Here is a 25,727-nt window from a genome sequence, read left to right as displayed (position 1 = left end):
GAATGAACAGATTGTTGGACTTACAGTAGTGTTGGTACCTTCATAACACTCAGTAAATAGCTGTTAAATAAATAGGCAGATTACATATCATTGGCCTTAGACAGTGACCAGTTGCTAAAGTTCAACCCTAATATAAAAGAACTAGGTAACAGTATTAACACAGGATCCCTTAGGTTTTAAATAAAATTGTAACCTAATTCACTGGAACTTGGAGTTAATATATCGTTAAACAAAAGACACTTGTACTTTATGATTTCACATACTCAAGTTTACAGTTCCCTCCTAAAATTGACTATTGGGTTTATACCCCTGCCTCATCTAATTATCAGTAAAATTTCTATATTCAGAAATAAGCAATGTATTTTATTTATTTCCTGAACACAACAGTGAATAAACCAAGAATGTCATCAGCTTTACATGAAATTAATCTACATGAAATATATACAAATCATCTTTTACTAAGTTAATTTTTTTATTCCAGTTGGCAGATATCCCTGTCACAATCTGCACATATCCATTTGTATTTGATGCCCAAGCAAAAACCACTCTGTTACAAACAGATGCAGTCTTGCAGATGCAGGTAAAAGATTGTATGACACTAATATGATTTGTGTTTTTTGAGTTGTTTCTATGATGTTTTAATTTAGCCTTTAGTCTTTTATATAAATGGTATAAGCGTTTTTCATTATAGAAATATATAATTTTATTGTTTTACTAGTTTACTTGACAAAAATGTTGGTTTCAAATTTTGCTTCATTATATATTTCTTTTTTATATACTTGGTAAAAGATGGAAGTGACTAGAGGTAAGATGATGTTAAACATTTGATGCCTTGTTAGGAGGAGGAGATGAAATTTACATGAAGAAAATTTTAGTACTAAGATATTTTCCTGAGGCTTGTTGTGGTCATCTCTCTCAAGCCTCATTCCATCATACTTTCCCTCCTCCTTTCCTTCCCATTCGCCTTTCCACCACCCCAGTCTCCAACTTAGTCTTATCTGGAGCGTTTTTTCAGTTATAATGTGGGTTTTGAAAACGAATTCACCTGATTTTGAAGGATTGCAGTAGATTTGCTTTATCATTTGAACCTGCAAATAAAGTAGCTTTTGAGCTTCTTCGTCTGCTATAATGTGTCTGGTTTATACAGACTGAGTACTGTGGAAAGGATGAGAAGAGACCTTGAAGCTTAATATTCTTAAAATGCTCTAAAAGTTAAAATCCCCCAATATTTGTTAACTGTTTTTCCATTGCTTTCAAATACATACATTTTGTATTCCTCTAAACATTTAAATAATAAGTACTAGGTGGAATTTTAGAGATGTGCTTATTTCTGTTTTCATCAACAGAAGAAATAATTATTTTTTATAAGGTTCTGTACTAGCTATTAAACCAGGGTTTTAGTTGTTTGTTTGTTTTTTAAACAATAAAGTAATCACTTGGTGCCTTTAATATAGATTATTCCATTTTAGAACAAGAATGCAGGGGAAAACATAGGAAAAGGACAAAGATTTTAAATGGTAAAAGCTAAATGCTAAGTTTTCATGAGCGCATATGGTGATCACTCTACTTAGATGGATTTTTATAATGCCTCCTTAGTCAGGTTGTTCTTTATTGTCTTTAGAGGTTTGTTTTATGCTGCTTTCTTTGTCTCCACAATCTCTGTCCTCATCTCCTAGTTATTTTTTTGAGAAACCACACGGCTCAGAATAATCAATATTATAGTTCATGCTTGCTTAACTTAATGGCATTATTAGTTATACATTAATATAAAACGGTTTATTAAGCTCTTATGATGTACTCGATACTATGTAAGGTATTTGTGAATTCAGTAGCATAGGAATTAGAGCATAGTTATTAATAGGTAGAGGTTTGCTTATCATCATAGCTTCTTTGTAGCTTTCCTATTAAATTTTTAATCTTTTGTTTTCTAGATGGCTATTGACCAAGCCCACAGACAGAATGTCTCCTCTCTTTTTCTCCCAGTTATTGAATCTGTGAATCCCTGCTTAATTCTAGTGGTGCGTAGAGAAAATATTGTAGGAGATGCAATGGAAGTCCTTAGGAAAACAAAGAATATAGATTACAAAAAGCCACTCAAGGTAATTTGACATTTTCTTCTATGTGATTGGGAATTTTATTCATACATTATGTTAAAGTTGTCCTATTCTTAATTTATCTTTGGAATTTTAATGAAATTGTAAATTTTTCTTATTTTTTTATTAAACTAGTGATCGATGAGCATTTATTAGTAATAAATAATATATGGTCTCCACAATTGAACTTTTGTTTCTTTACAGTCTATTCAGTGTTTGCATTATATTCTTTTAGGTTATTTTTGTTGGAGAAGATGCTGTTGATGCAGGAGGGGTACGCAAAGAATTTTTCTTACTCATCATGAGGGAATTACTGGATCCTAAATATGGAATGTTTAGGTATTATGAAGATTCCAGACTTATTTGGTTTTCTGATAAGGTAAAAAGTTCTGACCAACTAAATTACTTCTGTGTATACCTGTGTATATATACCTATATATGCCAAGTGAAATCAATAGCAGAGTGATAAGTGGAGTCTTAACATATTTTGATCAGAGATCTGCTTTACAATTTGAAAAATTATAAACTTTCTGAACTTGGTCAGAGTCATCAAAACACATGAATATTTACTACACATTTCAAATTAGCAAAATGAATTAAGGGATGGTCAGTTCAAAAATACTGTTGACTGTTCCTTCTGATTTGGTATTGGGATTGAGTGGATTAACATTCTTCTAGGAAAAATTGTTATTTTATTATTAGGGATTCCTCTACATTATCATTTATGGCATGTGTTAGCAAACTTCAATCCATGAACCAAATCCACCCCACCACGTTTTTTTTTTTTTAAGGAGTCTTTTTTTTTTTTTAATTCCCCCCCCCCCTTGCGGCTTCCTTGCTGTCTCCTCTCTGTGTCCATTCACTGCGCATTCATCTGCATTTTGTGTGTGTGTGTGTGTGTGGTGGTGTTGTGTCACCTTGCTGAGTGGGCTCTCCATGGCACTTGCGGGTGTGCCTGCCTTCACAAGGAGGACCCAGGATGCGAACCCAGAGCCTTCCATATGGTAGACAGGAGCCCAACTGATTGAGCTACAGCCGCTTTCCTACCACATGTTTTTGTAAATAAAGACACACCTGTTCATTTACCTGTTGTCCATGATTGCCTTCCATGCTGATTTCAAGCTGGCAGAGACTGAGCTGAGTAGTTCCAACAGTAGTATGGCAATAGAATCTAAAATGTTTACTACCTAGTCCTTTACTGAAAAAGTTTTCTGCCCCTCACTTATGGAAATAAGTGAATGGATGGTTCAGTTTTTATTTGTTTCTCTCCTCTTCCCCCCCCACCCCCCAGTTGTCTGCTCTCTCTGTCCATTCGCTGTGTGTTCTTCTGTGTCCACTTCTATTCTTGTCAGTGGCCTGGGAATCTGTGTCTCTTTTTTTGTTGTGTCATCTTGTTGCATCAGCTATCCATGTGTGCAGTGCCACTCCTGGGCAGGCTGGACTTTTTTTGTGCTTGGCAACTCTCCTTATGGGGCCTACTCCTTGCACATGGGGCTCCCCTATGCGGGGGCACCCCTGCGTGGCATGGTACTCCTCATGCACATCAGCACTGCGAGTGGGCCAGCTCCACTAGGGTCAAGGAGGCCCAGGGTTTGAACCATGAATCTCCCATGTGATAGGCAGACGCTTTATTGGTTGAGCCACGTCTGCTTCCTGGTTCAGTTTTTAGAACTAAAAATAAAGAAATTAGAAGTAGAAGAAATAGAAATAGGAAGAAATTAGAATATAATATTTACTATTGGCTCTGAAAACTTTGGTGTGTTATTTAATCATCCTGCCAAGAGGCTGGCTGTTTTGTGTGATGTCATCAATCATTGATGCTCATTGCCTACAATCATTAATTCATTGGGGATTACAAAATGGTACTATTCTAATTCTAATATTTCTTTTTCATTTATTAGCTTAAAGATTTAAATGGAAAATCTCCCCAATCTACTATTTGTTTCCTTAGTAATACAGTTCATGTGGGAAAGGACTCTTTCTCTTTATTTTTTTTTAAAGATTTATTTATTTCCCTCCACCCCCCCACCCCAGTTGTCTGTTCTCTGTGTCTATTTGCTGCATCTTCTTTGTCTGCTTCTGTTGTTGTCAACGGCATGGGAATCTGTGTTTTCTTTTTGTTGTTGTTGTTGCGTCATCCTCTTGTTTCAGCTCTCTGTGTGTGCCGAGCCATTCCTGGGCAGGCTGCACTTTCTTTCACGCTGGGCGGCTCTCCTTATGGGGCTCACTCCTTGCGTGAGGCTCGCCTACGCGGGGACATCCTGCGTGGCATGGCACTCCTCATGCGCAACAGCACCGCGCATGGGCCAGCTGCACGTGGGTCAAGGAGGCCTGGGGTTTGAACCTCAGACCTCTCACGTGGTAGATGGATACCCTAACCACTGTGCCAAGTCCGCCACCTCTTTCTCTTTAGTTATCAGTTTTTCTCAAAAGAAGTAATCTCATTAGCATTTTCCAGTGATGACAATTAGTTTTTTTTTTTTGTTTTCAACTACATTATGTATTTGTTGGCTTAAACATACTTGATCTTTTTCAATTCTTTGCAGTTATTACCTTTATTGATGTTCATATTGTCCCATCTTTGTCCAATGGGAGCTCTTCAACATCTTGTAACATTAATGTACATTTGTTCAGTTTCAAAGAAAAACATTCTTATATTTGCATTATTACCTCTACTTCATTTTTCTTTTCTTTTTTTCTTTTTTTTTAAAGATTTATTTATTTATTATTTAATCCCCCCCCCCCCCCGGTTGTCTGTTCTCTGTGTCTATTTGCTGCGTCTTGGTTCTTTGTCCGCTTCTGTTGTCAGCGGCACGGGAAGTGTGGGCGGCGCCATTCCTGGGCAGGCTGCACTTTCTTTCACGCTGGGCGGCTCTCTTTACGGGTGCACTCCTTGCGCGTGGGGCTCCCCTACGCGGGGGACACCCCTGCGTGGCAGGGCACTCCTTGCGCGCATCAGCACTGCGCATGGGCCAGTTCCACACGGGTCAAGGAGGCCCGGGGTTTGAACCGCAGACCTCCCATGTGGTAGACAGATGCCCTAACCACTGGGCCAAGTCCATTTCTCTACTTCATTTTTCAAGGATAGTTTTTACTGGATATAAAGTCTTATTTGATAGTTTTTTTGTTTTATTTTCTTTTAGCATTTTGAATATTCATCCCACTGTTTTCTGTCCCTTGTGATTTTTGATGATGGGCTGTTAATCTTACTAGAGTTCTCGTATGTACCAAGTTGCTTATTTCTTGCTGCATTCAAGATTCTCTCCTTTGTCTTTGACTTTCAACACTTTGTGTATAATGTGTCTTTGTGTGAATCTGCTTGGAGTTCTGTTTCTCATACAATGGACAGACATTTCTGGATGCCTGGAGCCAAAAGGAAAAACAAAACAAAACTCCCTATCTTTATGGATTAACCCTGTTGAGGCTCTTTTTCAATGCTTAGTCAAACCGTTGACATCTCTGCATTTAGCCTTCAAGTACTGCTTGTGCAGAGCTGAAGGTCAGCCAAAAGTGAAACTGAAGGTCTTCTCAGTTTTTTCCTGAGCATTTTGTCCAGTTGTGAGCACGGAAGTGGCCTTCCAGATTCCCCATTATATGCAGTTGTGTTTCAAAGCCCTTATATCCCCATGTGTCATTGTCATATCTTCTTCCTTCCGGGCTTTTCTGCCTTTTGCTTGCCTTGACTGTTATCCCTTACCCCAGGTGACTAAAGCTAATTCCTTTGCCTTTTAATACTTTTGACATTCGCTGACCAGAAAGCCACTTCAGCCCTCTGAATACTGGGGCAGGCATAATAAAGGCGAGCCCTGGAGCCAGTCTTTCAGGAGAGCCAATTAGAAGTTCAAAAAACACAAGAACAGTTTTTTTAGAATAAGTTCTGTATCACTTCCACTGATGACAGCAGCCCACATCAGGAATCAAGGCATCTGTTTTCTTGGCTGGCTGCTAGGGAGTGTAGGATATAAGTGGTTAAGTTAAAACACCACAGTGCTCCATTACCCAAATTCAGCAGCTTCTTAATTCATTAAGTATTCCGTAGATTCCAGAGTTATGAAAAGAGTTGATTCTGAAAGTTTTTGCCAGCTTATTCATTGCTTTATGAAGGGGCTTATTTGAATTTCCCTAGTCTGCTATTTTATTGCAGAAGTTACCACCTTTGTATGTCTTTTTTTTTTTTTTTGACATTGTTCAATCCATTTTCCAAGAATATAATTCCTTCAATGTCCAATATCTAAGGATATTGATTATTGTTCCCCTCTTCCATTTTTTAAGGTTTTCTTTAGTTTCCTACTGCACTTTTGTCTTTTTTTGTGATTCTTGATTGTCTTTTCACATTTAAGACTGCAGCACTATAAAGCTGCCTGTGTGGGTGTGTAGTACGTTTAGTGATTTATAGGCTTTATCCAAAAGAATGATTAGGTAGGGACCTTTGAAGGGAGTAGCTTCAAGTGTAAATATGTAGTTCTTCCCCCACAAAACTTGGGATTTTCAGAAAAGACAACCCTGGTTGTCAATATCCTGATGGAGCTGAACACAGGAAAGGGAAGGTAGGATTCTCATTGTTTGCTATACAGAACTTCCTTTGATCCTTCTGTTTTCATTGCAGCACCCTGATAAATCACCTGTCCCAGATTCCAGATATTCTCTGGTTCAGCCTCACCCAGAATGGCAAAGGATATACACCAAGTTTTGTATTTACAGCCTTTCTCTAGTACCTCTGACTTACAGTCTCATGGTTTACCAACTGAGTTAGTTGTGCTACTCCTGACGTTACAGATATTGATTGGTACTTAGAGTTGCAGATCCTGCAGCACAAATTAGCTTGTTTTTCAGTGGCTTTTTCTCCTGCAAGCTAGTTTTATCTCCTTTATCGAATTGGTTAATAGTCATTTATCTGCTTTTCGTCTTTTAAAAATTCGTTAACATCTTTTTATTGCCAATCCTCCCCTATTTACTCTTTTCTTGTAAGTTTATACCATTTTTACTTATTGTTTAGAGGAGTTTTCAGAGGGAGAGATTAGCACATCATTAGGCTGCCCTAATTAAGAAGGTCTTTCTAAAGTTAAAAGGTGTCACAAAGGAAAAAGATTACTTTGACCTCTGAAAAATATGATATTTATGCATAGGAAAAAAAACATTTAAAAAGACAGACATGGATGTAGATAACAAATACAGCACACGGTAACATCCCTACTATATGAAGAATTAAAATATAAATACAGAAGAGAAATATTAACCTCCAAAAGATAAATAGGTCAGGTACAGGAAGAGACATTTCACAAGCACTCATAAATTCTGATTTTCAGCATTACTAAGAATCAATAAATGTATTGCTAAAATGAGTCATTTGAAACTCAAAAATGTGTGTGCTTGTGTATGTGGTGTTGTATATACAGATAAGAATGTAGAGAGAAGCATTTTGTTGGTCTAAATGGCAGTATAAACTCGAACAGTTATGGAGGAAAACAGTTTAGCCATATATGTAAGTGTCCTTTGATTTAGTAGTTCTTCCTTAGGAAGCAGAACTTTTAAGGAAATATTCCCAACTGTGGACTAAAATTTATGCAAAAATGATGCCCATCTTACTTTGAATAATGCACGTTAGTTGTTATAACGTGTTGAGCCTTTACTTCATCCTTCAGAAACTGTCAAAACCATTTTCCTTACGTTATTTCTTTTACCATTCACAACATTCATATGAGATAAATACCATTTTAAATCTTCCTGGAAAATACTAAGGATAGGTAGTGACTGAACTAAGCCTAGAGCCCAGGTTTAATAAATTTTATTCTCCTTTCATGCTCGCAGAAATTTCTGTGAACATATATTACTTATATAAGTAATATAAAACTTAGATGGGGGAAAAAAAATAAACATTGTTTTCAATGTTTTAATCTAAATATCCATCTATAATAAAATGGCTAGTTTAACAAATCTTGGTATTTTTATGCCATGTAATATGCAGCCATTAAAAGTCTTGTTCTGAAAGACTAATGATATTAGAAAATGCTCATGTTTTAATGAGAAAAATGAAATAGTCTAAAGTACAGTATGTTTTTAATTGACTATGAATTTACAGTAGATGGAAAAATATACAAAATTATTTTTTAAATCATTATTTTTGAGTGACTGAATTTCAGGTGTTTATTCATTTCTTTATGCTTTATTTTTCAGATTCTGAATGTATATTATTTTAAACCCAGAAAAAATGTTCTAATCATTGCACTTATTAATTTACTGTTTAATGAGATGTAAAATGCTTATATTCCTTGGAAAAAAGCTAGTTGTGAACACATTTGTAATATGATATCAACATAATTTTATTTTTTGGGGTCTTGGGACCTGAAATCATGGTCACATTATGTTCGAAAATAATGGACACATCTGCAAAAATACTAACAGTGATACTATTCCAGGGTGAGGAATGAGGATGAACTTTTTTCTTTTGACACATTGGTTTTTTACTCTATCTTCAAAATTTTCTATCTATAAAGCATGTGTTTTTATAATCAGAATGCTGGGGATTGAACCCTGGACCCCATATGTGGGCCACATCGACTCCCATGAGTTGGTTTTTTTTGTTGTTGTTTTTGTTTTCAGGAGGCACCGGGGACCAAACCCAGGACCTCCCATGTGGGAAGCAGATGCTCAACTGCTTGAGTCACATCTGCTCCCCAGAAAGAATTTTTAATGTTTTATCTTGGAGGACTTCAAGTCTTATTTTCTCCTCCCCACCTTTTATATTTTTAGACATTTGAAGACAGTGATTTGTTCCATTTGATTGGTGTTATCTGTGGATTAGCAATTTATAATTTTACTATTGTGGACCTCCATTTTCCTTTGGCGTTATATAAGAAACTACTGAAAAAGAAGCCTTCCCTGGATGATTTGAAAGAACTAGTGCCTGATATCGGGAGGTTAGTTGTAAAAAGTGACAAGGGAGGGGTCTGGGAGGTAGGACTTGGGGAAAACTTTCAGAAATAATTATATTTTGTTGTTGTTGTTAAATTTCCAAAATAAATAAAAGCCCTTCCAGTAAAACAAAATACGTTGTGTTAGTCAGATCCAGAATTTTCTACTGAAAAATAAGTATAAAACCAATTTGTTGTATTTTTAGTGTTTTAACTAAATAGCAAATAATTAATTTAGGAATGTAAGCTTTTCTGAGAATAAATGATTTATTTGGGCTTTTACTTATCATCTTCATTCCTAGCTGGAATATGTAAAAATTTCTTATTACAAAAAATGGAATACAAATTGTTGTGTAAATAAGGACAAATGATGAAAATGGGTATATACATAGTTTTTGTATTCAGAGGAAGAGCTAAAAACCTTAGAGGGATTTTTTTTTTGTTCCCTCCTCAAAGTTGTTTATAAGGTTGCCATTGCGTATCCACTGTTATAAAACAAACAAAATGTAAAAGTAAAAATTAATGCAAAGGTTTTGTCAAACAGTGAATGAGAAATAGAATTTATTCATAAGCAAAATGGAACAGTTATAAAAGTAAAAATTAATGCAAGATTTTTATCAAGAGTGAATGAGGAATATATACATAAGCAAAACCCAATAATGTTTTACCTAAAAGGACCATATATATTGTTTTGCAGAAGTATGCAGCAATTACTGGATTATCCAGAAGATGATATAGAGGAGACATTTTGTCTTAATTTCACGGTAAGATGGAAAGACCAGTTTTATGATAAGATGGAGTAGGGATTAGCCTGATTATTCATCATCCTCTTTATTTAACAGCTGTGCCTTATGATTTTTCTTTATTTTGATAGATGAAATTCTTAAAGAACCCTTCAGCTAACATTATTGAGTACTTATGTACTAGGCACAATACATATATTATTTCATTTATTCCTCATTATCGTATAAGGTTGGTATTCTTATTCCCATTTTACAAATGAAGAAAATGGAAAACAATCATTACTTGACAGAAGCAGTATTCACCAGCTCTCTGACTTCAAAGCCTTTGTGATTTACCTTTATAAAAGGTGAAAATACAAATACAGGCATCAATCTCTTTATCCAAGTATTCATTTTTCAGTCTGCAGTTACAAGAATGTGAAGGTTATATTGTGAAAATATTCACTAATGAACTTACCACTTAAAAGATCAATTACTACTCAGACACACACCCACCTTTTTTTTTTTTTTTTTTGCTTCACACTAGCTTTCATTTTATTAAGAGCAAATCAGCAAGGATGTTGATAAGGTACTTTAGAGGAAATAATTTGAATATTATAAAGTAGACTTGGGAAAATGGTAAAAACCTGTTTTTTCTTTTTTTTTTTTTTTTTTTGAATTTACTTTTTTCAAGAAAAAGTCCTCCTTGGGCTTTTTTACTGTGAAATTATGGCTCCTCTTTTCAGTTGATTGACCTAATTTCATATCACTTGTCCTTGGATTTTTGTTAATCATCTCAATTCCCTGAAAAGTCGGGTTCCAAGCAGTCAGCAAGTATGTGAATTCTTAGTATATTCAATAACTATTAATTTACACATTCCTTCACACTTTTTTTCTTTTCAGAGATTTTTCAGTGGCTTTTTATTGCTTGTAGAACATAGTTTAAAATGAACTTCAAAGACATTGATAATCCGGTTTTCTGACTTCCATTGTATTCCTCCATTCATCCCAGGTTTTGTGATATAATGCAGTATTGTTTCATATACTTTACATTCCTCATTTTTAAGGGCACTTGCAATTCGTTTTTAGAACTTTTTATTTACTCATATATCTGTCCTTTTTGTTCAATTTATCTTCTCAGTCTTTATGTCTCTATTACAGAACAGTTTATTATAATGAGTTAACTGCTTATCACATTTCTCGTTATTACTGGATAGTAAACTCCAGATCAGGGATATATTCATTTCTGTATCTCATCATTCTCATCCTGCCATGGAGTTTTATAGAGAGCAGGCACTAAACAAATGTTCCAATAAAGAATATAACATTCCAAAAAAAAAAGGAATAGAGAAAAAGTGCATAGGTTGGAATTGTAATAGCTGTAGGAAAATTAATAGGCTAGTAAGGGAAATAAAAATTTCAAGGGAAACGGACTTTGGCCCAGTGGTTAGGGCGTCCGTCTACCACATGGGAGGTCCGTGGTTCAAGCCCTGGGCCTCCTTGACCCGTGTGGAGCTGGCCCATGCGCAGTGCTGATGTGCGTAAGGAGTGCCATGCCACACAGGGGTGTCCCCCGCGTGCCCCACGCGCAAGGAGTGCTCCCATAAGGGGAGCTGCCCAGCGCGAAGGAGGGAGCAGCCTGCCGAGGAATGGCGCCGCCCACGCTTCCCGTGCCGCTGACGACAACAGAAGCAGACAAAGAAACAAGACGCAGCAAAAAGACACAGAAAACAGACAACCGGGGGGAGGGGAGGGGAATTAAATAAATAAAAATAAAAAAATAAAAAAATTTCAAAATAATCAAGCATCTTTATAAACCAAATGAATAGCATAACGGAAAAAAAAACTGCCCATGGTTAAGCATGCAATAAGACAGATATAAAAAATACGGAAGTAGCAGTTGTCATGTAGAAAGAATGCATAGGTCTTTTAGGCTGAATGAACTTTTACATTTGAAGTCTATCACTTTCCAAGGAAAGCATTCTTCCTAATATTTAACTCTTAAATTGACCATTCCAAAGTTATATGCACAATAACTGTTCAGTTTCCTGTTATTAACTAGACTTGGTAATTTATAACTAATTTATAATTAGTAATCAAACTACTAGAGATGATGAAAATTCCTAGTTGTGGCTTTATGCAGAATTCAGAATAAGCTTATGGTAGCAGAATTTTACCTCATAGTTCCTAGTTTTATATTTAACAAGAGAAAACTAGATTATAATAATAGATTAATACTCAAAGTTTTGAGTTTGAGTTTGACTTTTTTTTTAATTTAAATTAATAGATCACAGTTGAAAACTTTGGTGCAACTGAAGTGAAAGAGCTGGTTCTAAATGGTGCAGACACAGCTGTTAACAAACAGAATCGGTAAGTGAATTATAGCAGCATCAGTGATAGTAGTAAGATTCAGTAGGCATTTTGTTCTTTATTTAGGAACATGTCACTACCTTAAGTTTTTGTTGTTATTTTCTTAAGGCGGTACCAGAGATTGGACCCGGCACCTCGCACGTGGGAGGCAGGTGCTCAACCACTGAGCTACATCTGCTTCCCATACCTTAAGTGTTTAGTCAGATAAAACTTAGTTTTTGAATGATTAGCAAAGAAGTAATCTGCTTTTTATTCCTGAAATCCATTTAAAGAATCAGTAAAGGGATAAAAAAAAAATTATAAACAACAAGGACCACGAGATGGGAGAGGAGTCAATAGCAATACAGGTTTGGAAGCCTGAAAACCAGTGGTAACTACTTCAGCCAACCAGAGAAAGCTGCAACATAAAATGGACAGCATTAAGAAGACAGTCAGTTCATATTGTAGAACAAAGGTTCATTCCTTGAGAGTTCAGAGTACCTTGGAAAGTATGTGGGGTTGGGGGAATGCTGGAAATAGAAAGATTGGCTGTTATAAGAAGCAATTAGAGAAACCCAGTTGTCTTAGCACACTAGTAGCTTTCAATTGTCCCTTTCTATCCTGGGCAAAAAAGACTAGAAATTTATCTTATGCAGAGATTGAACTAAATAGAGACTATGGTCTTGCAGGCACCTAGGCACAGCCAAGGGGAAGGTGCTGAAATGAAAACAGGGAGATTAAGTGAAAGTCTATAGCTTTCTTTACCCTTGGCACTGTATGTTGGAGGATTATTCCTTAGGGAAACTGCCAAACTCTTAAATGTGAATGAATAGCCAAAGGACAGTAGACATTTAAGGAAAGACAGTAACCAAAACAGTCAAAAAGAATGCCAAGGAAACAAGCAATACAGAAGAATAAAACTTCAAAAGAAACTGAAATCAGTACCCTCAAATGATAAGTATAACATCCTGATGGATACTTTTAAAAACTGAAAGAAAAAAAAAGTTCATTGGAAAAATGAGATAAATGAAATTTTTCAAAAAATGGTACAAGAAAATGTACCAGAATTGAATGACATGCCTTCCAAGGTGGAAAGAAGGAAAATGAAAATTGACCCATACTGAGACAACTGGCTTGAAATTTCAAAATTCCCAGAGAAAAAGGAATACCAAAAGCTTCCAGGAAAACAAAGCTGAATATGAAGAATTAAGAATCAGAATAACGTAAGACTTCTAAAGAACAACAGTGGAAGCTAGAAGATCAAAATTCTGGGAGAAAATGACATTTAACTAAGAATTCTTAAAAAAAAAAAAAAAGAATTCTATAATCAAACTATCAGGTAGGTTTATAACAACATTTTCATACATGCACAGTCTTGGAGAATTTACTTTTGATGCATTTTTTTCAAAATTTGATGGCCTAAAACTTGATCCAAATTATTATTATCCTGATTCTGCTATTTAGAAACTGTGTAAATTCCTGAATTATGAGTTCTACCATATAAGGAATTAAATCTAGAAAGTGGAAGACATGGGATCAAAACAAAGCAACAAAAACAGGATCCAATACAGGAAAGAGGCAAAGAGGATTTCTTCTGTAAGATCAGCAACTGTGTAGAAGATGTAGAAAGAGCAACCAGTCCAGGTTAGATGAAGAGGATGGAGGGGTGCAGAAGAAAAGAACTGATACTTCCTAATATATTTGAACAAATCTAGAGGAGATTGATATTTTCCGCTGGAGAAGTTAGAGATGAAGGCAGAAACTGAGGGTTAAAAATATTTTTAAAATGTAACTGTAGAATACTCTGTAGTGTGACTGAATAGTATTTATAATCAGAATAATGTAAACAATGAATATCTAACCGAAAAGTGTTACATAAATACAGTGGGAGTGTGGGGGAGGGAAAGTGGGAGTGGGGCAAATAGATAAAAGGTAAATCTTCATTTTTCACAATAGGTATACAGGTCATTAGATAAATATTTAAAATTGAAAATGAGGGGATAACGAAGTTAACAAATACTTGCCTTTGAATGTCAAGAATTTCAAATGGAGAGGTGTAGGGCAGAGAACTGCTTTGTTTTCTTTTATTTTGTTAGTAACTCTTTAAATAAGCTTGTTGTTAATGACCTGGAACTTGATTCAAATGATTGTAATCCTGATTCTGCTACTTAAGAAACTGTGTAACTTTAGGTATATATGGTTGATGTTCTATGCCTCAGTCTCCTTTTCTGTAAAATGGGTTGATAATTGTATCTTCTTTCATTGGGGTATTTTGAGGATTAAATTAGGCAGTAATGGTAAGAGATATAGAATAATATCAAGCACAAGTTCAGCTCAGTAAATGCTGGCTGTCCTGCTGTTATTACTATTTGATATTTTAAACTATGCATATGTTTTACTTTGATAAAAATAAAACTTTTTCTTGTATTTTTTATTTTAATATTTTTTAAGGTGAAAATTTTTAGATACTTTTAGCTATCTTTTTTTTTTAATCTTGGTTTCAAAAACCTTTGACTATGATTTAGAAAGATTTTTTTCTGTTTTTAAAATTTCTTTTGACAATTCTTTTAAATTTTTAAAAAGTGTTTCATGTAAATTATTTACTTAGAAATAATTTAAGGGATTTTGATTTTTGTACTACCAATTCCAGTTAGATAATGAAAGCATTGTGGGCACAAAATAGGTTGGCATATAAAATGATTTAGGCTTTTGTGTTTAAGGAACTTATTACTACAGATACATTTGATTTTCTAATTAAATGAGCTATAAAATTATGCATTTTGTTACATACATCATAAAATTGTTCTCGTTGGATCCTCATAGTTTATGCTATTGGCTTTTCCCTTCAAGTGACATTTATGTATTTCAGAATGGCCTCCTTTAACTTTTCATGTTTTCCTCGTAAATTCAGTTTGAAATTATTTTGTAACTTTCTCGGATTATATGTAGGTTATTAATTTACCAGTGTGTTTATTTGTAGAATCTTCCTTTATTGTTTGAAAGACAAGGGTGTAAAAGATTGAAATTCTCCATTATCGAGTTTCATTATTTGTTTGACTAGATAGTTGTGTAAAATGTTTGTGACTAGTAAAATGAAACGAGTAGAATAAAATTGCAATTCTAAGTATTGGGTAAAGACACTCCCTCTTTTTGTTTAGTTTCTTCTTGTATCTTAACAGGGCAGAAGAGAACCAAAACTGTGTGTGTGTATGTATATACATATATTTGAAAATAAACTGCACTTGTAGTTATTAATGATTATCCTAAAAGATTCCTTGGCACCCAAGGGGAAAAAAAAGTCTTTAGTCTGTCAAATAAAGACTTGTCCTCTTTACCCAACTCATACTTTCTCAGTTTTGTAAATAAATAAGGAGCCAAAAGCGCAGGAGTATTTAAAGTGTAGTTAGGGAAGCAGACTTGGCCCAATGGATAGGGTGTCCGCCTACCACATGGGAGGTCTGCAGTTCAAACCCCAGGGCCGCCTCGACCCGTGTGGAGCTGGCCCATGTGCAGTGCTGATGCGCACAAGGAGTGCGGTGCCATGCAGGGGTTTCCCCCGCATAGGGAAGCCCCAAGCACAAGGACTACGCCCTGTAAGGAGAATCACCCAGTGAAGAAAGTGCATCCTGTCCAAGAATGGCACCGCACACATGGAGAGCTGACATGGCAAGATGAAGCAACAGAAAGAAATAGATTCCCGGTGCCACTGTTAAGGATAGAAGCGGTCACAGAAGAACACTCAGTGAATGGACACAGAGAACAGACAATGGGGGGGGGGAAGGATAAATAAAAAATAAATCTTTTTTAAAAAAAGTATTTAAAGTTTTAATATGATTACTTTATGTATTCTCCATAAATAATGTTTATAATCTTCTGTACATGTGTACTTTTTCATTTCTAGGCAGGAGTTTGTTGATGCTTATGTGGATTACATATTCAATAAATCAGTGGCTTCCTTATTTGATGCTTTTCATGCGGGCTTTCATAAGGTCTGTGGAGGAAAAGTCCTTCAACTCTTCCAGCCTAATGAACTACAAGCTATGGTGATTGGAAATACAAACTATGATTGGAAGGAACTGGAAAAGGTAGGGAAAAACAAATCTCTGACACTGTTTAAATGGAAAGGCAAAAGAATAACATGGCTTATTGGTTAGAAATTTTGCCCTCTCATTGTTTTTCCTTTTACACAATTTATAACTTTGATTTTATAGGAAAACACTGTACCCTGCTTGATCCATGATAAATGAGTTTGAATTGTATTAATATATGAGTTAGAGGTAAAATATTTTGTATTTTGTGATATTTGTAGTGTTCATATAGAAAAATGTCATTTGTGACAAAGGCTTGATAGAAACCATAGCTAAAACTAAATGGGTTTTCATTCTACTTCAAGTCCTAGGGAAACTATTATGAAAAGCACTTGTAATGATTCAGATCTTTGTGACCTTTTTTTTCTGATTAGTCTCAGTGTTAAATTTTTTAGCAGAGCATAAATGATGCACATGTTCTTCATTCTGGTGCCTTGAATATATTATTGGGGAGCAAATTTTTATGTTAATTTTTTTTTTTTAACCAATAAAGGGAGAAGATTGGGAATTTTCAAAACTATTTTTCTTTTCTATCAATAGTTCTCAGATATTTCTTCACATAAGCATTTAATAAGGAGTGCTAGGTTAGAACAGCTCTAGGAAAGATGTACATAGGTTTGACCTATTAATTTTTCCATCTCTTTTATTTTAGCAACCTCTGGTAAATAATTTTTGTATTTATAATTAGGTTCTATGTACCTATTAGAATGGCTAAACAAAAAATACTGGCAATGCTAAGTCCTAGCCAGGGTGTAAAGCATTGGGAACGCTCATACATTGCTGGTATAATGCAAAATGGGACAACTGCTTTGGAAATACTTTGGTAGTTTCTTATGAAGTTAAATAGACACTTTCTATATGATCTAGCAGTCTCACTGCTAGGTATTGCTATGTGCACATAAAAGTCTATAAGTGAGTCAAAAACTGGAACAATGTCTTCAGTGGGTGGAGAAACAGACCAAACTTTGATACATCCATATAATGGAATAGCACTGAGCAATACTAAACTTTTTTTGACATACGTAACAACTTACATGAATCTCAGATGTATTATGCTGAGTGAAAGAAGCCTGTCTCAAAAAGGTTACATACTTTGTGATTCCATTTGTGTGACATTTTTAAAAAGACAAATATGGTTACGGGTTAGAGGTAGGAGGGGGCCTATGACTGCAGAGGGGTAGTGAAAGGGAGTTTTGGGGAGTGCTGAAACTGTTCTGTATTCTTATTGTGGTGATATTTACATGAATCTATACATGCGTTTAAAACTCATACAACTGGACACACTAGAAAAATCAACTTTTATTAATCTAAGAAATAAAATTTTACAAATTAAGAGCAAAATAATTAGGGCCTACTAGTTAAATGTAGTGGAATAAACATGCATTTTATCTCAGCTTCTTGCCAAAATCTCACTAGAATGACAATAAAGAAATAAAAATGGAGCTACACATACACACAATATGGTAAACGAGAGGAAATAGTTTTAGAATGCGGAAAATAGGTGGATAAGTGACTTGTAATTGAATTATGAATCTCTGTAGAGCAGGGGTTCTTAACCAGGAGTCTGTGGAAAGATTTCAGGATGTTAGTGAGCTTGAATAGAAAAAAATCAACTTATTTTCTCTGACCTCTAACTGAAATCTAGTATTTCCTTTACTAATGAATGTGTGCAATAAATAAATTATAGTAGTATTCATTTCACCTGACTGGCCAAAGGGGTCCATGGAATAAAAAAAAGGTTATGAGCCCCTGTTAAAGAGGCAGGATCATCAAGAGGCAAACGAAGACTCAAGAATTGTTGTACTATGTTACTCTAATAGGGATGTGGGGTTGGGCTGAAACTATAGAATTACTTCAAAGCCATCCCTTTCCCACCTAGCAAAAGACAGCTCTGTAGAGAGGCTTCAGAATCTTGGAAACTACATAAAATTGAGGATGACACCTAGAAGTCAGGCTGTCAGGCTTAAGTCTTTCAGGAAGAAGAGTCATGATTTCCTTTCTGGGTAAACTGGCATGCTCAGTAGGAGCGACCTATAGATACTGACTTTAAGGGTCCAGATGGAAACGGGCCCCACTGCCCTAAAATGAAAATTGATGTAATGGCTTTTCATCACACTTAAAGTATAAAACAAATTCACAGTGACCTAAAGATTCTACACAATTTGTTTCTCCTCTCCTCATCTCCTTTCATTCTTACTCTCACCCTGTTTCAGCCTTATTGGCCTCTATTGCAGAGTCTAAAATGATCTGATCATACTCAGATGGGACCTTTGTTTTTGCTGTTCCTTCTACCTGGAATTTCTTCCAGTTTGGTAATCACAGATGATTCTTACTCTTATCTCTATGTCTTTATACCTTTTCAGAAGCCTGCCTTGAATATCCAGTTAAACTCTCCTCTCGCTGACACACACACACACGCACACACACACACACCTTTCTCCCTTTATTTTTCTTCTTTGAATCTGGCATAATATGAATTATTCTTACTGATCCGTATTTTGTCTCCCCTTCCCCCTGCTACAATTAAATACCGTGAGGGCAGGGTTTTTGTCTTTTGTTCACTGCTGTATTCCCAATACTTAGAAGAATACTTAAAACCTTGCCTGGAGAGAGATAGTTGACAGAAGTTCTCATTCAGTAGGGCAGACATTATTTTCGCATGCTTAATATACTTAGTATACTTTGGTGTCTTCCATTTTATATCTGACTCATTTGAATTGCTGTGATTATGGTTTGTGGCGGTAAACATTCTTTATCAGATTGTGTATACATTTCCCCAAACCATATAGAGATATAACAGAAAAAAGAAAAAACTTTAGCCATCCTTTGATTCCCCAGTGATGTGTTCACAGACATTAATTCAAGCAAGTTAATAAATTAACTGATTGCTAGAATTCAAGCCATTTTCTCCAATCCTGTTTGCAAATAACAGCAAATATTTTGCAGAAACTGGATTTGAATTATCGAGAGTTCAGCATTTAACATAAATATAGCTACAAATAGAGCCTAAAATTAAAGAAACCCATTCATAAATATTTATTGTGCCCCTTACCGGATGCCCATGCAAGAGATTAGGGAGACAGAAATGAGCAAGATTGAAATATGATCTTTGCCATCCCAGAGTTTACAGTCTATAAGGGAGCTAGACATTAAATTGTAATGAATATAAAGGAAGAGTAAAAGTTTAATGAATGTTATAAAAGGAATAATCTAATATAGATTAGACAAATCTGGGAAATTCTTTCAGTAGATAGTATATTTTACAAGGTAAGTAAGGACTTTTTTCACTGCAATTTCCTCAGGGGCCAAAACTTTGACTAAAATTCATATATTTGATGAATTAATAAATGAATTAGATGGCATTTAATCTGAACTCTTAAGGGAGAAGTAGAAATTAGCTGGTTGAAAAAAGGAAGGAGGAGGATGTGTGTAAGTGGTCTAGGCTGAGCAAACAGTATGTCCAATGTCTGAAGGGATCTTGGTATCTAAGAACTAAAAGTTAAGGCCAAGTGTGGCATGGTTGAATTGTAAAGAACACTTACATTGTAGACTTATCCCCCTTCCCCTCCCTGCAGTCTCTCTCAGTGATAATATTGTTGAAAGGGGAAGTGTATTAATTATCTATTGCAGAAATTTCCCCAAAATATTAATAGCTTAAAAATAACATTTATTATTTCAATTTCTGTGGGTAAAATTCAGGAGTGGCTTAGCTGGGTGGTTCTCGCTGAGGGCTTTCTCATGAGGTTGCAGTCAAGATACTGACTGGTGCTGCTGTCTCTGAAGGCTTGGTTACAGCTAGAGATTTGCTTCCAAGGTAGCTCACTTAACATGGCTGTTAGTAGGAAGCCTCAGTTTCTCACCATGAGTATTTCCCATAGAGCTGTTTGAATGTCCTCATGAAATGCTATCTGGCCTTCCCTAGAGCATGTGTTCTAAAAGAGAGGTTGAAGCCACAGAGATTTTTATGATATAACCTTAAAAGTGAAGTATTTCTCATAACCATGATATCCTAATTTCAAAGGTCAGGCCAATCAGGTGTGGGAAGGGGATTATACAAGGGCATGAATACCAAGAGCCAGAGATCATAAGGAGCCATCTTGGAAACTGGAGACAAAATTTTTAGTGTTCCTATAGTCAAAACTATAGGAAAAGATGATTTTGTAATGATCACAGATAATTTCATGTTGAACTTTACTCCATTAATATTATTTTAGTAATTCTAATTTGTCCTTATTTAAGTATTTAATTTTTCATGTTCTTTTAAGTGGTAGGGAGACATTTTTGCTGATTTATACATATTTTCTTCATTTTCCTTTGGAAATTGCACCAAATTGCAAAATGCACAGGAAATAATAGGGAATCAACTGGATTGCATGAGTTTTAAGCTCTAGGACCATGTTATCCTTGGTATTCTAAGGAATCCAATTTGCCAAGTTCATGACAAAATTAATATTCTTTAATATTAATAAAAGGTTATGTTGTTTTTAGAATACAGAATACAAAGGAGAGTATTGGGCAGAACATCCTACAATAAAAATTTTTTGGGAAGTATTTCACGAATTACCACTGGAAAAGAAAAAACAATTTCTGTGTAAGTATTTCTAACTAGTTCCATATTTTATGAGAGTGGAATCTGGTTATTAACTTATTCTCATAGAATATTTATTGATTTACTTTGGTGGATGTTTTTATTTTATTATTTCAAAATCCTGTTTTTAAACCTTCGGTTAGAGAAATTTTTTTTTTAAGTGGTAAACTGCATTCTTTATTACATGTATTTTCTTATTTCAAAAGCTTAATTCAGTTTGTCTCCAAATAGCATTGGTTCTTTCAAGTGTAAACAAACTATAACCCTTAGTACAGTGAACCAAAATTTCTAAAAAGAACTTGAGAATATAGTTTTTTTTCTGTGTCTGTCTTCAGTTGCTTTTTTTTTAGGGATTTATTTATTTCTCTCTCCTTGCCCCCATTGTCTGCTCTCTGTGTTCATTCACTGTGTGTTCTTCTGCGATGACTTGCATTGTCTGGCGGCACTGGGAAACTGTTTCTTTTTTGTTGCATCATCTTGCTGCGTTAGTTCTCCGTGTGTGTGGCACCACTCCTGGGTGGGCTGCACTTTATTCACACCAGGTGGCTCTCCTTATGCGTGAGGCACCCCTATGTGTGGGTGGCTCTGCATGGCACACACTTTTTGCGTGTGTCAGCACTGCACATGGGCCAGCTTACCACATGGGTCAGGAGGCCCTGGGTATTGAACCCTGGACCCTCCATATGCTAGATGGACACTCTCTCAGTTGAGCCGTGTTCTCCTCCCCTAACTGCTTTTCTCTTTGCTTAGCATCAAAACTTCAGAAATTGAAGTTCTGTTTGGAACAGAACTTTTATTTTCCAGGCCTTAGTTCTCTCATTTCTAAAATGTGTCTTTTATTTGTTAAAAATCTGTGTTACTAATTGAAATTCCAAGAATATTTTTGGTAATCTCATTTTGAAAATTAATATGAGAATCTTGGTTAAATTCTTTTGCATATCATTACTCTGAAATTGATTTGAGTTTTGGCTGCCTATTGTACATTTTTGTTTAAAAAAAATGCCACAGAAACCAAATAGAAAAAAGATTCATAATCAAAACTGCAGTTTGTATTTGGTTTATAAACTTGTACTGAACAACTATTCCCAAAAGAAGCGCTCCCCAAATATTTTTGTCAGTGACAACATTCATTCATCAAACATTTGAGGACCTCTTATGTGGGAATATAAAAATTATTACTTTTTAAAGGGAAAGTATTGTTTGATTATATAATTATTATGTGCCTCAAAGGTCATGTCTTTTACAAATTCTGGAGATAGGCTTTCATTTGAGCAAATATTAATATAAAACTGTGCTATAGTAACTCCACTAAATAATGTGACACTCTTTTGTTTAGATAAAAATGCTTGGCTTAATTTTTTTTTTCTTGGCAGTATTTTTGACAGGTAGTGATCGCATTCCTATTCTTGGTATGAGGAGTCTAAAACTAGTCATCCAGTCAACAGGCGGTGGTGAGGAATATCTTCCAGTTTCCCATACCTGTTTTAATCTTCTGGATCTTCCAAAATACACAGATAAAGAAACTCTACGATCTAAACTGATTCAAGCAATTGATCACAATGAAGGCTTCAGTTTAATATAACCTTGGAGTTAGTATGACAATTCAGTTTAGTGCAAGAGCATTAAATTAATTATTGTGCTTTTCTTGTGGTGATGAATTCAGCAGGGTGACAGAGATAACATATTAATTGTTTGTAAAATGTTCAGTGCTATGAGTTTTCATGAAAGCCAAAAAATCTTAAAGGAAAATGAAAAAGCTGTTAATATTAAACGTACTGTACAGAACCATGGATATTTTTTGCCATCTTCCAATTAACGTACAAATATTGTGAATATATTAAAGTTTTACTAACATGAATTTTAAGAGTTTACATATTTCAAAAATGATCTGATGTGAGTGCATGAAAATGTTGCTTAATTTTTCTTCAATCACTGGGTGAAAAACCTTAAACTGTGGCCTGCAATAGCCATTTGATTATTTTTTCATTTTGTAAATAATGTTAAGTTTTGTAATAAAATAGTTATGTTCTGATATCAGTACATTTTCTATGGTTGTAATTGAACTGAGCTGAGTTTTAAGGGTTAAAAATTATGGCCATTAAATATTACTTTCAGAATCTATAAAAGCAAAAATTTAGCATGGTGAAAACATGGTCTATGCTTTTTTGCTAAAACAAATGTCTTTGTGCAGACCTAAATTACAACTAGGAGTTAAACTAAATAATTTACAGTTCTTTCAACTCCTTTGTGAATACTGAGATGCTACTGAGAGATGGATGGGAGGTTGTTTATCAGAAAGCTTAATATTTAGTAATGGAAGAACTTTGTCCTACAGTTGCCAGGAATAGAAACATTGGCTACCATAAGAATCAGTCACTAGACTATAGCTTTCAAGCTGTTGATGCTGCAGGTTAGTATTTAGCCAGAATTTTCACAGTGCTTTAGAATTATTTCCTTAAAAATTTTTTAACAAATCTTAGCTGTTTTATGGTACTGATGCTTAGTTATCTCATGTCTTTAAATTATAAAAGTAAGTTGATGCAATACATGTGACTTTCTGCTATAATGCAAATATTTATTTTTAAAATTTATTTTAAAAATGCCGTGAAACTGTTCAAATAATAAAGATTTATTGGTTTAATTTTTAAACTTTCAGTGCTTCTCATATAAGGTTCAAAATCCTTCAAACAGGGATGTCTAAGAGAAAAGGTCTCATAAGTTTTGAATTGCCTGTTCCTGTTCCCATATAAATTTGTCTGTTTTATAGAGGTCCACATTCTCTTATTTGTAATTCCAAAATCTCAGAAAAAAAGTTTTGAAAAAAATATTTTCATAACTCATTTGTCATCAAAACCTGAACCAAATTGGTATGAGGCTATTTTTGGCTTCCATTTATTCAACTAAATGGAACTGTTTGTACATTTTGCTGTGGCAGTATTACTGTTTGATTACTTATTAATTTGTTTAAGTGTTACCCCAGACCTCGGTGGTGGTGCTACATCATATGAAATATATATACTCTAAAATTCTTTTTAAATTCATAATGCCAGAATGCATCGGAGCCCAAGGGTTTGGATAAAGGATTGTGGACCTGTACTTTTTGGCAGTTTAAATAGATAAATTTCTACTGATGAACCTTTGGTGTCTTTTTTATAGATAAAAACACTAAAATAATATTCTCATCTAAGGTCATTTTCCTGAAAGTAGCATTCTCCCCTATGAAAATTCTTCTATGAATACAAAAATATATACAATTCCCAGTCTTATATCCTGTTCTTGTGTATCATTCCTTGAGAGTAGTGTGCGACTGTTCCAATCAAAAACATAGTTCTCAAAGGCGCTTTTTTTAAAAATGAGTAAATTCTGTAAACTATGAAGTGGGTCTGTGAAATAGTAACCACTTTGGAGTAATAAAGATGGAATTCACTGGACAGATATATTTTAACAAGGACACATAGCATATTATCATGAAGTGCACAGTACAAGACTTAGAATAATTAGTACTATTTTTTTTTCTTTTTCTTTCACTGCAGATTGAATGAAGTAGCATTAACAGCAAGGAGATTCATGATAGGAAGTCAAAATACTATTGGAGATTTTGTAAATGCCTTTTTTTTTTTTAAATTTTGAATTTCTTGAATTTTATAGTCAGAGTAGAAGGTAGGCAAATATTGAGTGATCATGATGATAAAGTTGACTGAATTTGAAAATACTTGGCCTACATAGATCTGTTTGCAAGAAAAATGTTCTGTTTATTGTATTTGATTTTAACTAATAGCCGTAATCCTGACTGATTTTATTAGGCAATAGAACCAAGAGACTCATTTAAATTTGATGGAAATAAAAAGCCAGAATTTAGGGAGCTGATTTGGCTCAGTGGTTGAGCACTGGCTTCCCACATATGAGGTCTGGAGTTCAATCCCCAGCCCCAGTATCTCAGAAGAAAAAAAAAATTGAATTTCAAAAATGGTGAGACCTTAAATTAGAGTCCCGGTGTTAGCTTTCTCATAGAATCCATTCATAAGGACCATTCATTCAGATCAGTTTTTACTTAACAGAGGTTTTTGGCTTTCCACATATTTTACTGCATTCAATTTAATAAAAAGTCCTGAATCATAGCTTTACTATGCATTGGGCAGTCTTCCCCTTAAAGAGCTTATAGTTAATTTGAAACTTCCAAGTATGCAACCTTTCTTTTATACTTGGCCTTCCAAAACTCCTTGTGGAAAATTTTTCCTCCTTTACTAAAGAAATTACTTTATTTTGATAGCTCTCCACCATTGCTGGTATATATAACCCCAAATTAATCCATGAAATATTTTTAAATGTAAATTTGGAAGGCTGCTTATTTTGCAAAATTCAGCCTTGTTCTCTGTTAGACTAACTTCAGGAAGGGAGAATTAAAAGTCAGAAATACCCTATTAACAGTGGTTCTCAACCCTGGCTATGCTTTTATACTTTTTTAAATTTTTAATTAAAAATTATTTTATATTAGAGAAGTTATTAAGTTTACAGAAAAATCATGCAGAAAATACAGAATCCCCATATGCCTACCCCTCTACACACACACACACACACAGTCTCACTATTGTTGATACTTTTGCACTAGTGTGGTCCTGTCTATACTTTTGAAATACCTGGGGGTGCTTTTTTTTTTTTAAAGATTTATTTTTATTTATTTATTTAATTCCCCTCCCCCGGTTGTCTGTTTTCTGTGTCTTTTTGCTGCGTCTTGTTTCTTTGTCCGCTTCTGTTGTCGTCAGCGGCACGGGAAGTGTGGGCGGCGCCATTCCTCGGCAGGCTGCTCCCTCCTTCGCGCTGGGCGGCTCTCCTTATGGGTGCACTCCTTGCGCGTGGGGCTCCCCTACGCAGGGGACACCCCTGTGTGGCACTGCACTCCTTGCGCGCATCAGCACTGCGCATGGGCCAGCTCCACACGGGTCAAGGAGGCCCGGGGCTTGAACCGTGGACCTCCC

At 35.1% G+C, this 25,727-nt stretch overlaps 1 protein-coding gene across 5 annotated transcripts in view; it reads left to right on the top strand.

The window, feature by feature from the left end:
- HERC4 (HECT and RLD domain containing E3 ubiquitin protein ligase 4) overlaps positions 1–23,400 on the top strand; it is a 137,842-nt gene extending 114,442 nt beyond the window's left edge. For all 5 annotated transcript variants that reach the window (XM_058298914.2, XM_071215827.1, XM_058298917.2 and 2 more), the window contains 9 exons: positions 482–580; positions 1,932–2,099; positions 2,329–2,472; positions 8,844–9,010; positions 9,702–9,768; positions 12,014–12,096; positions 15,977–16,160; positions 20,652–20,754; positions 22,125–23,400. In XM_058298914.2, coding sequence (XP_058154897.1) covers positions 482–580; positions 1,932–2,099; positions 2,329–2,472; positions 8,844–9,010; positions 9,702–9,768; positions 12,014–12,096; positions 15,977–16,160; positions 20,652–20,754; positions 22,125–22,333 — 1,224 coding nt within the window. In that variant the 3' untranslated portion in view covers positions 22,334–23,400. The remainder of the gene's footprint in view (positions 1–481; positions 581–1,931; positions 2,100–2,328; positions 2,473–8,843; positions 9,011–9,701; positions 9,769–12,013; positions 12,097–15,976; positions 16,161–20,651; positions 20,755–22,124) is intronic.
- The last annotated feature ends 2,327 nt before the right edge of the window (positions 23,401–25,727 follow it).

The sequence above is a fragment of the Dasypus novemcinctus genome, chromosome 6, assembly GCF_030445035.2.
Source record: "Dasypus novemcinctus isolate mDasNov1 chromosome 6, mDasNov1.1.hap2, whole genome shotgun sequence".
NCBI lineage: Eukaryota > Metazoa > Chordata > Mammalia > Cingulata > Dasypodidae > Dasypus > Dasypus novemcinctus.
The sequence above is the reverse complement of the archived record's forward strand: the minus strand, read 5'-3'. Positions and strand labels throughout refer to the sequence as shown.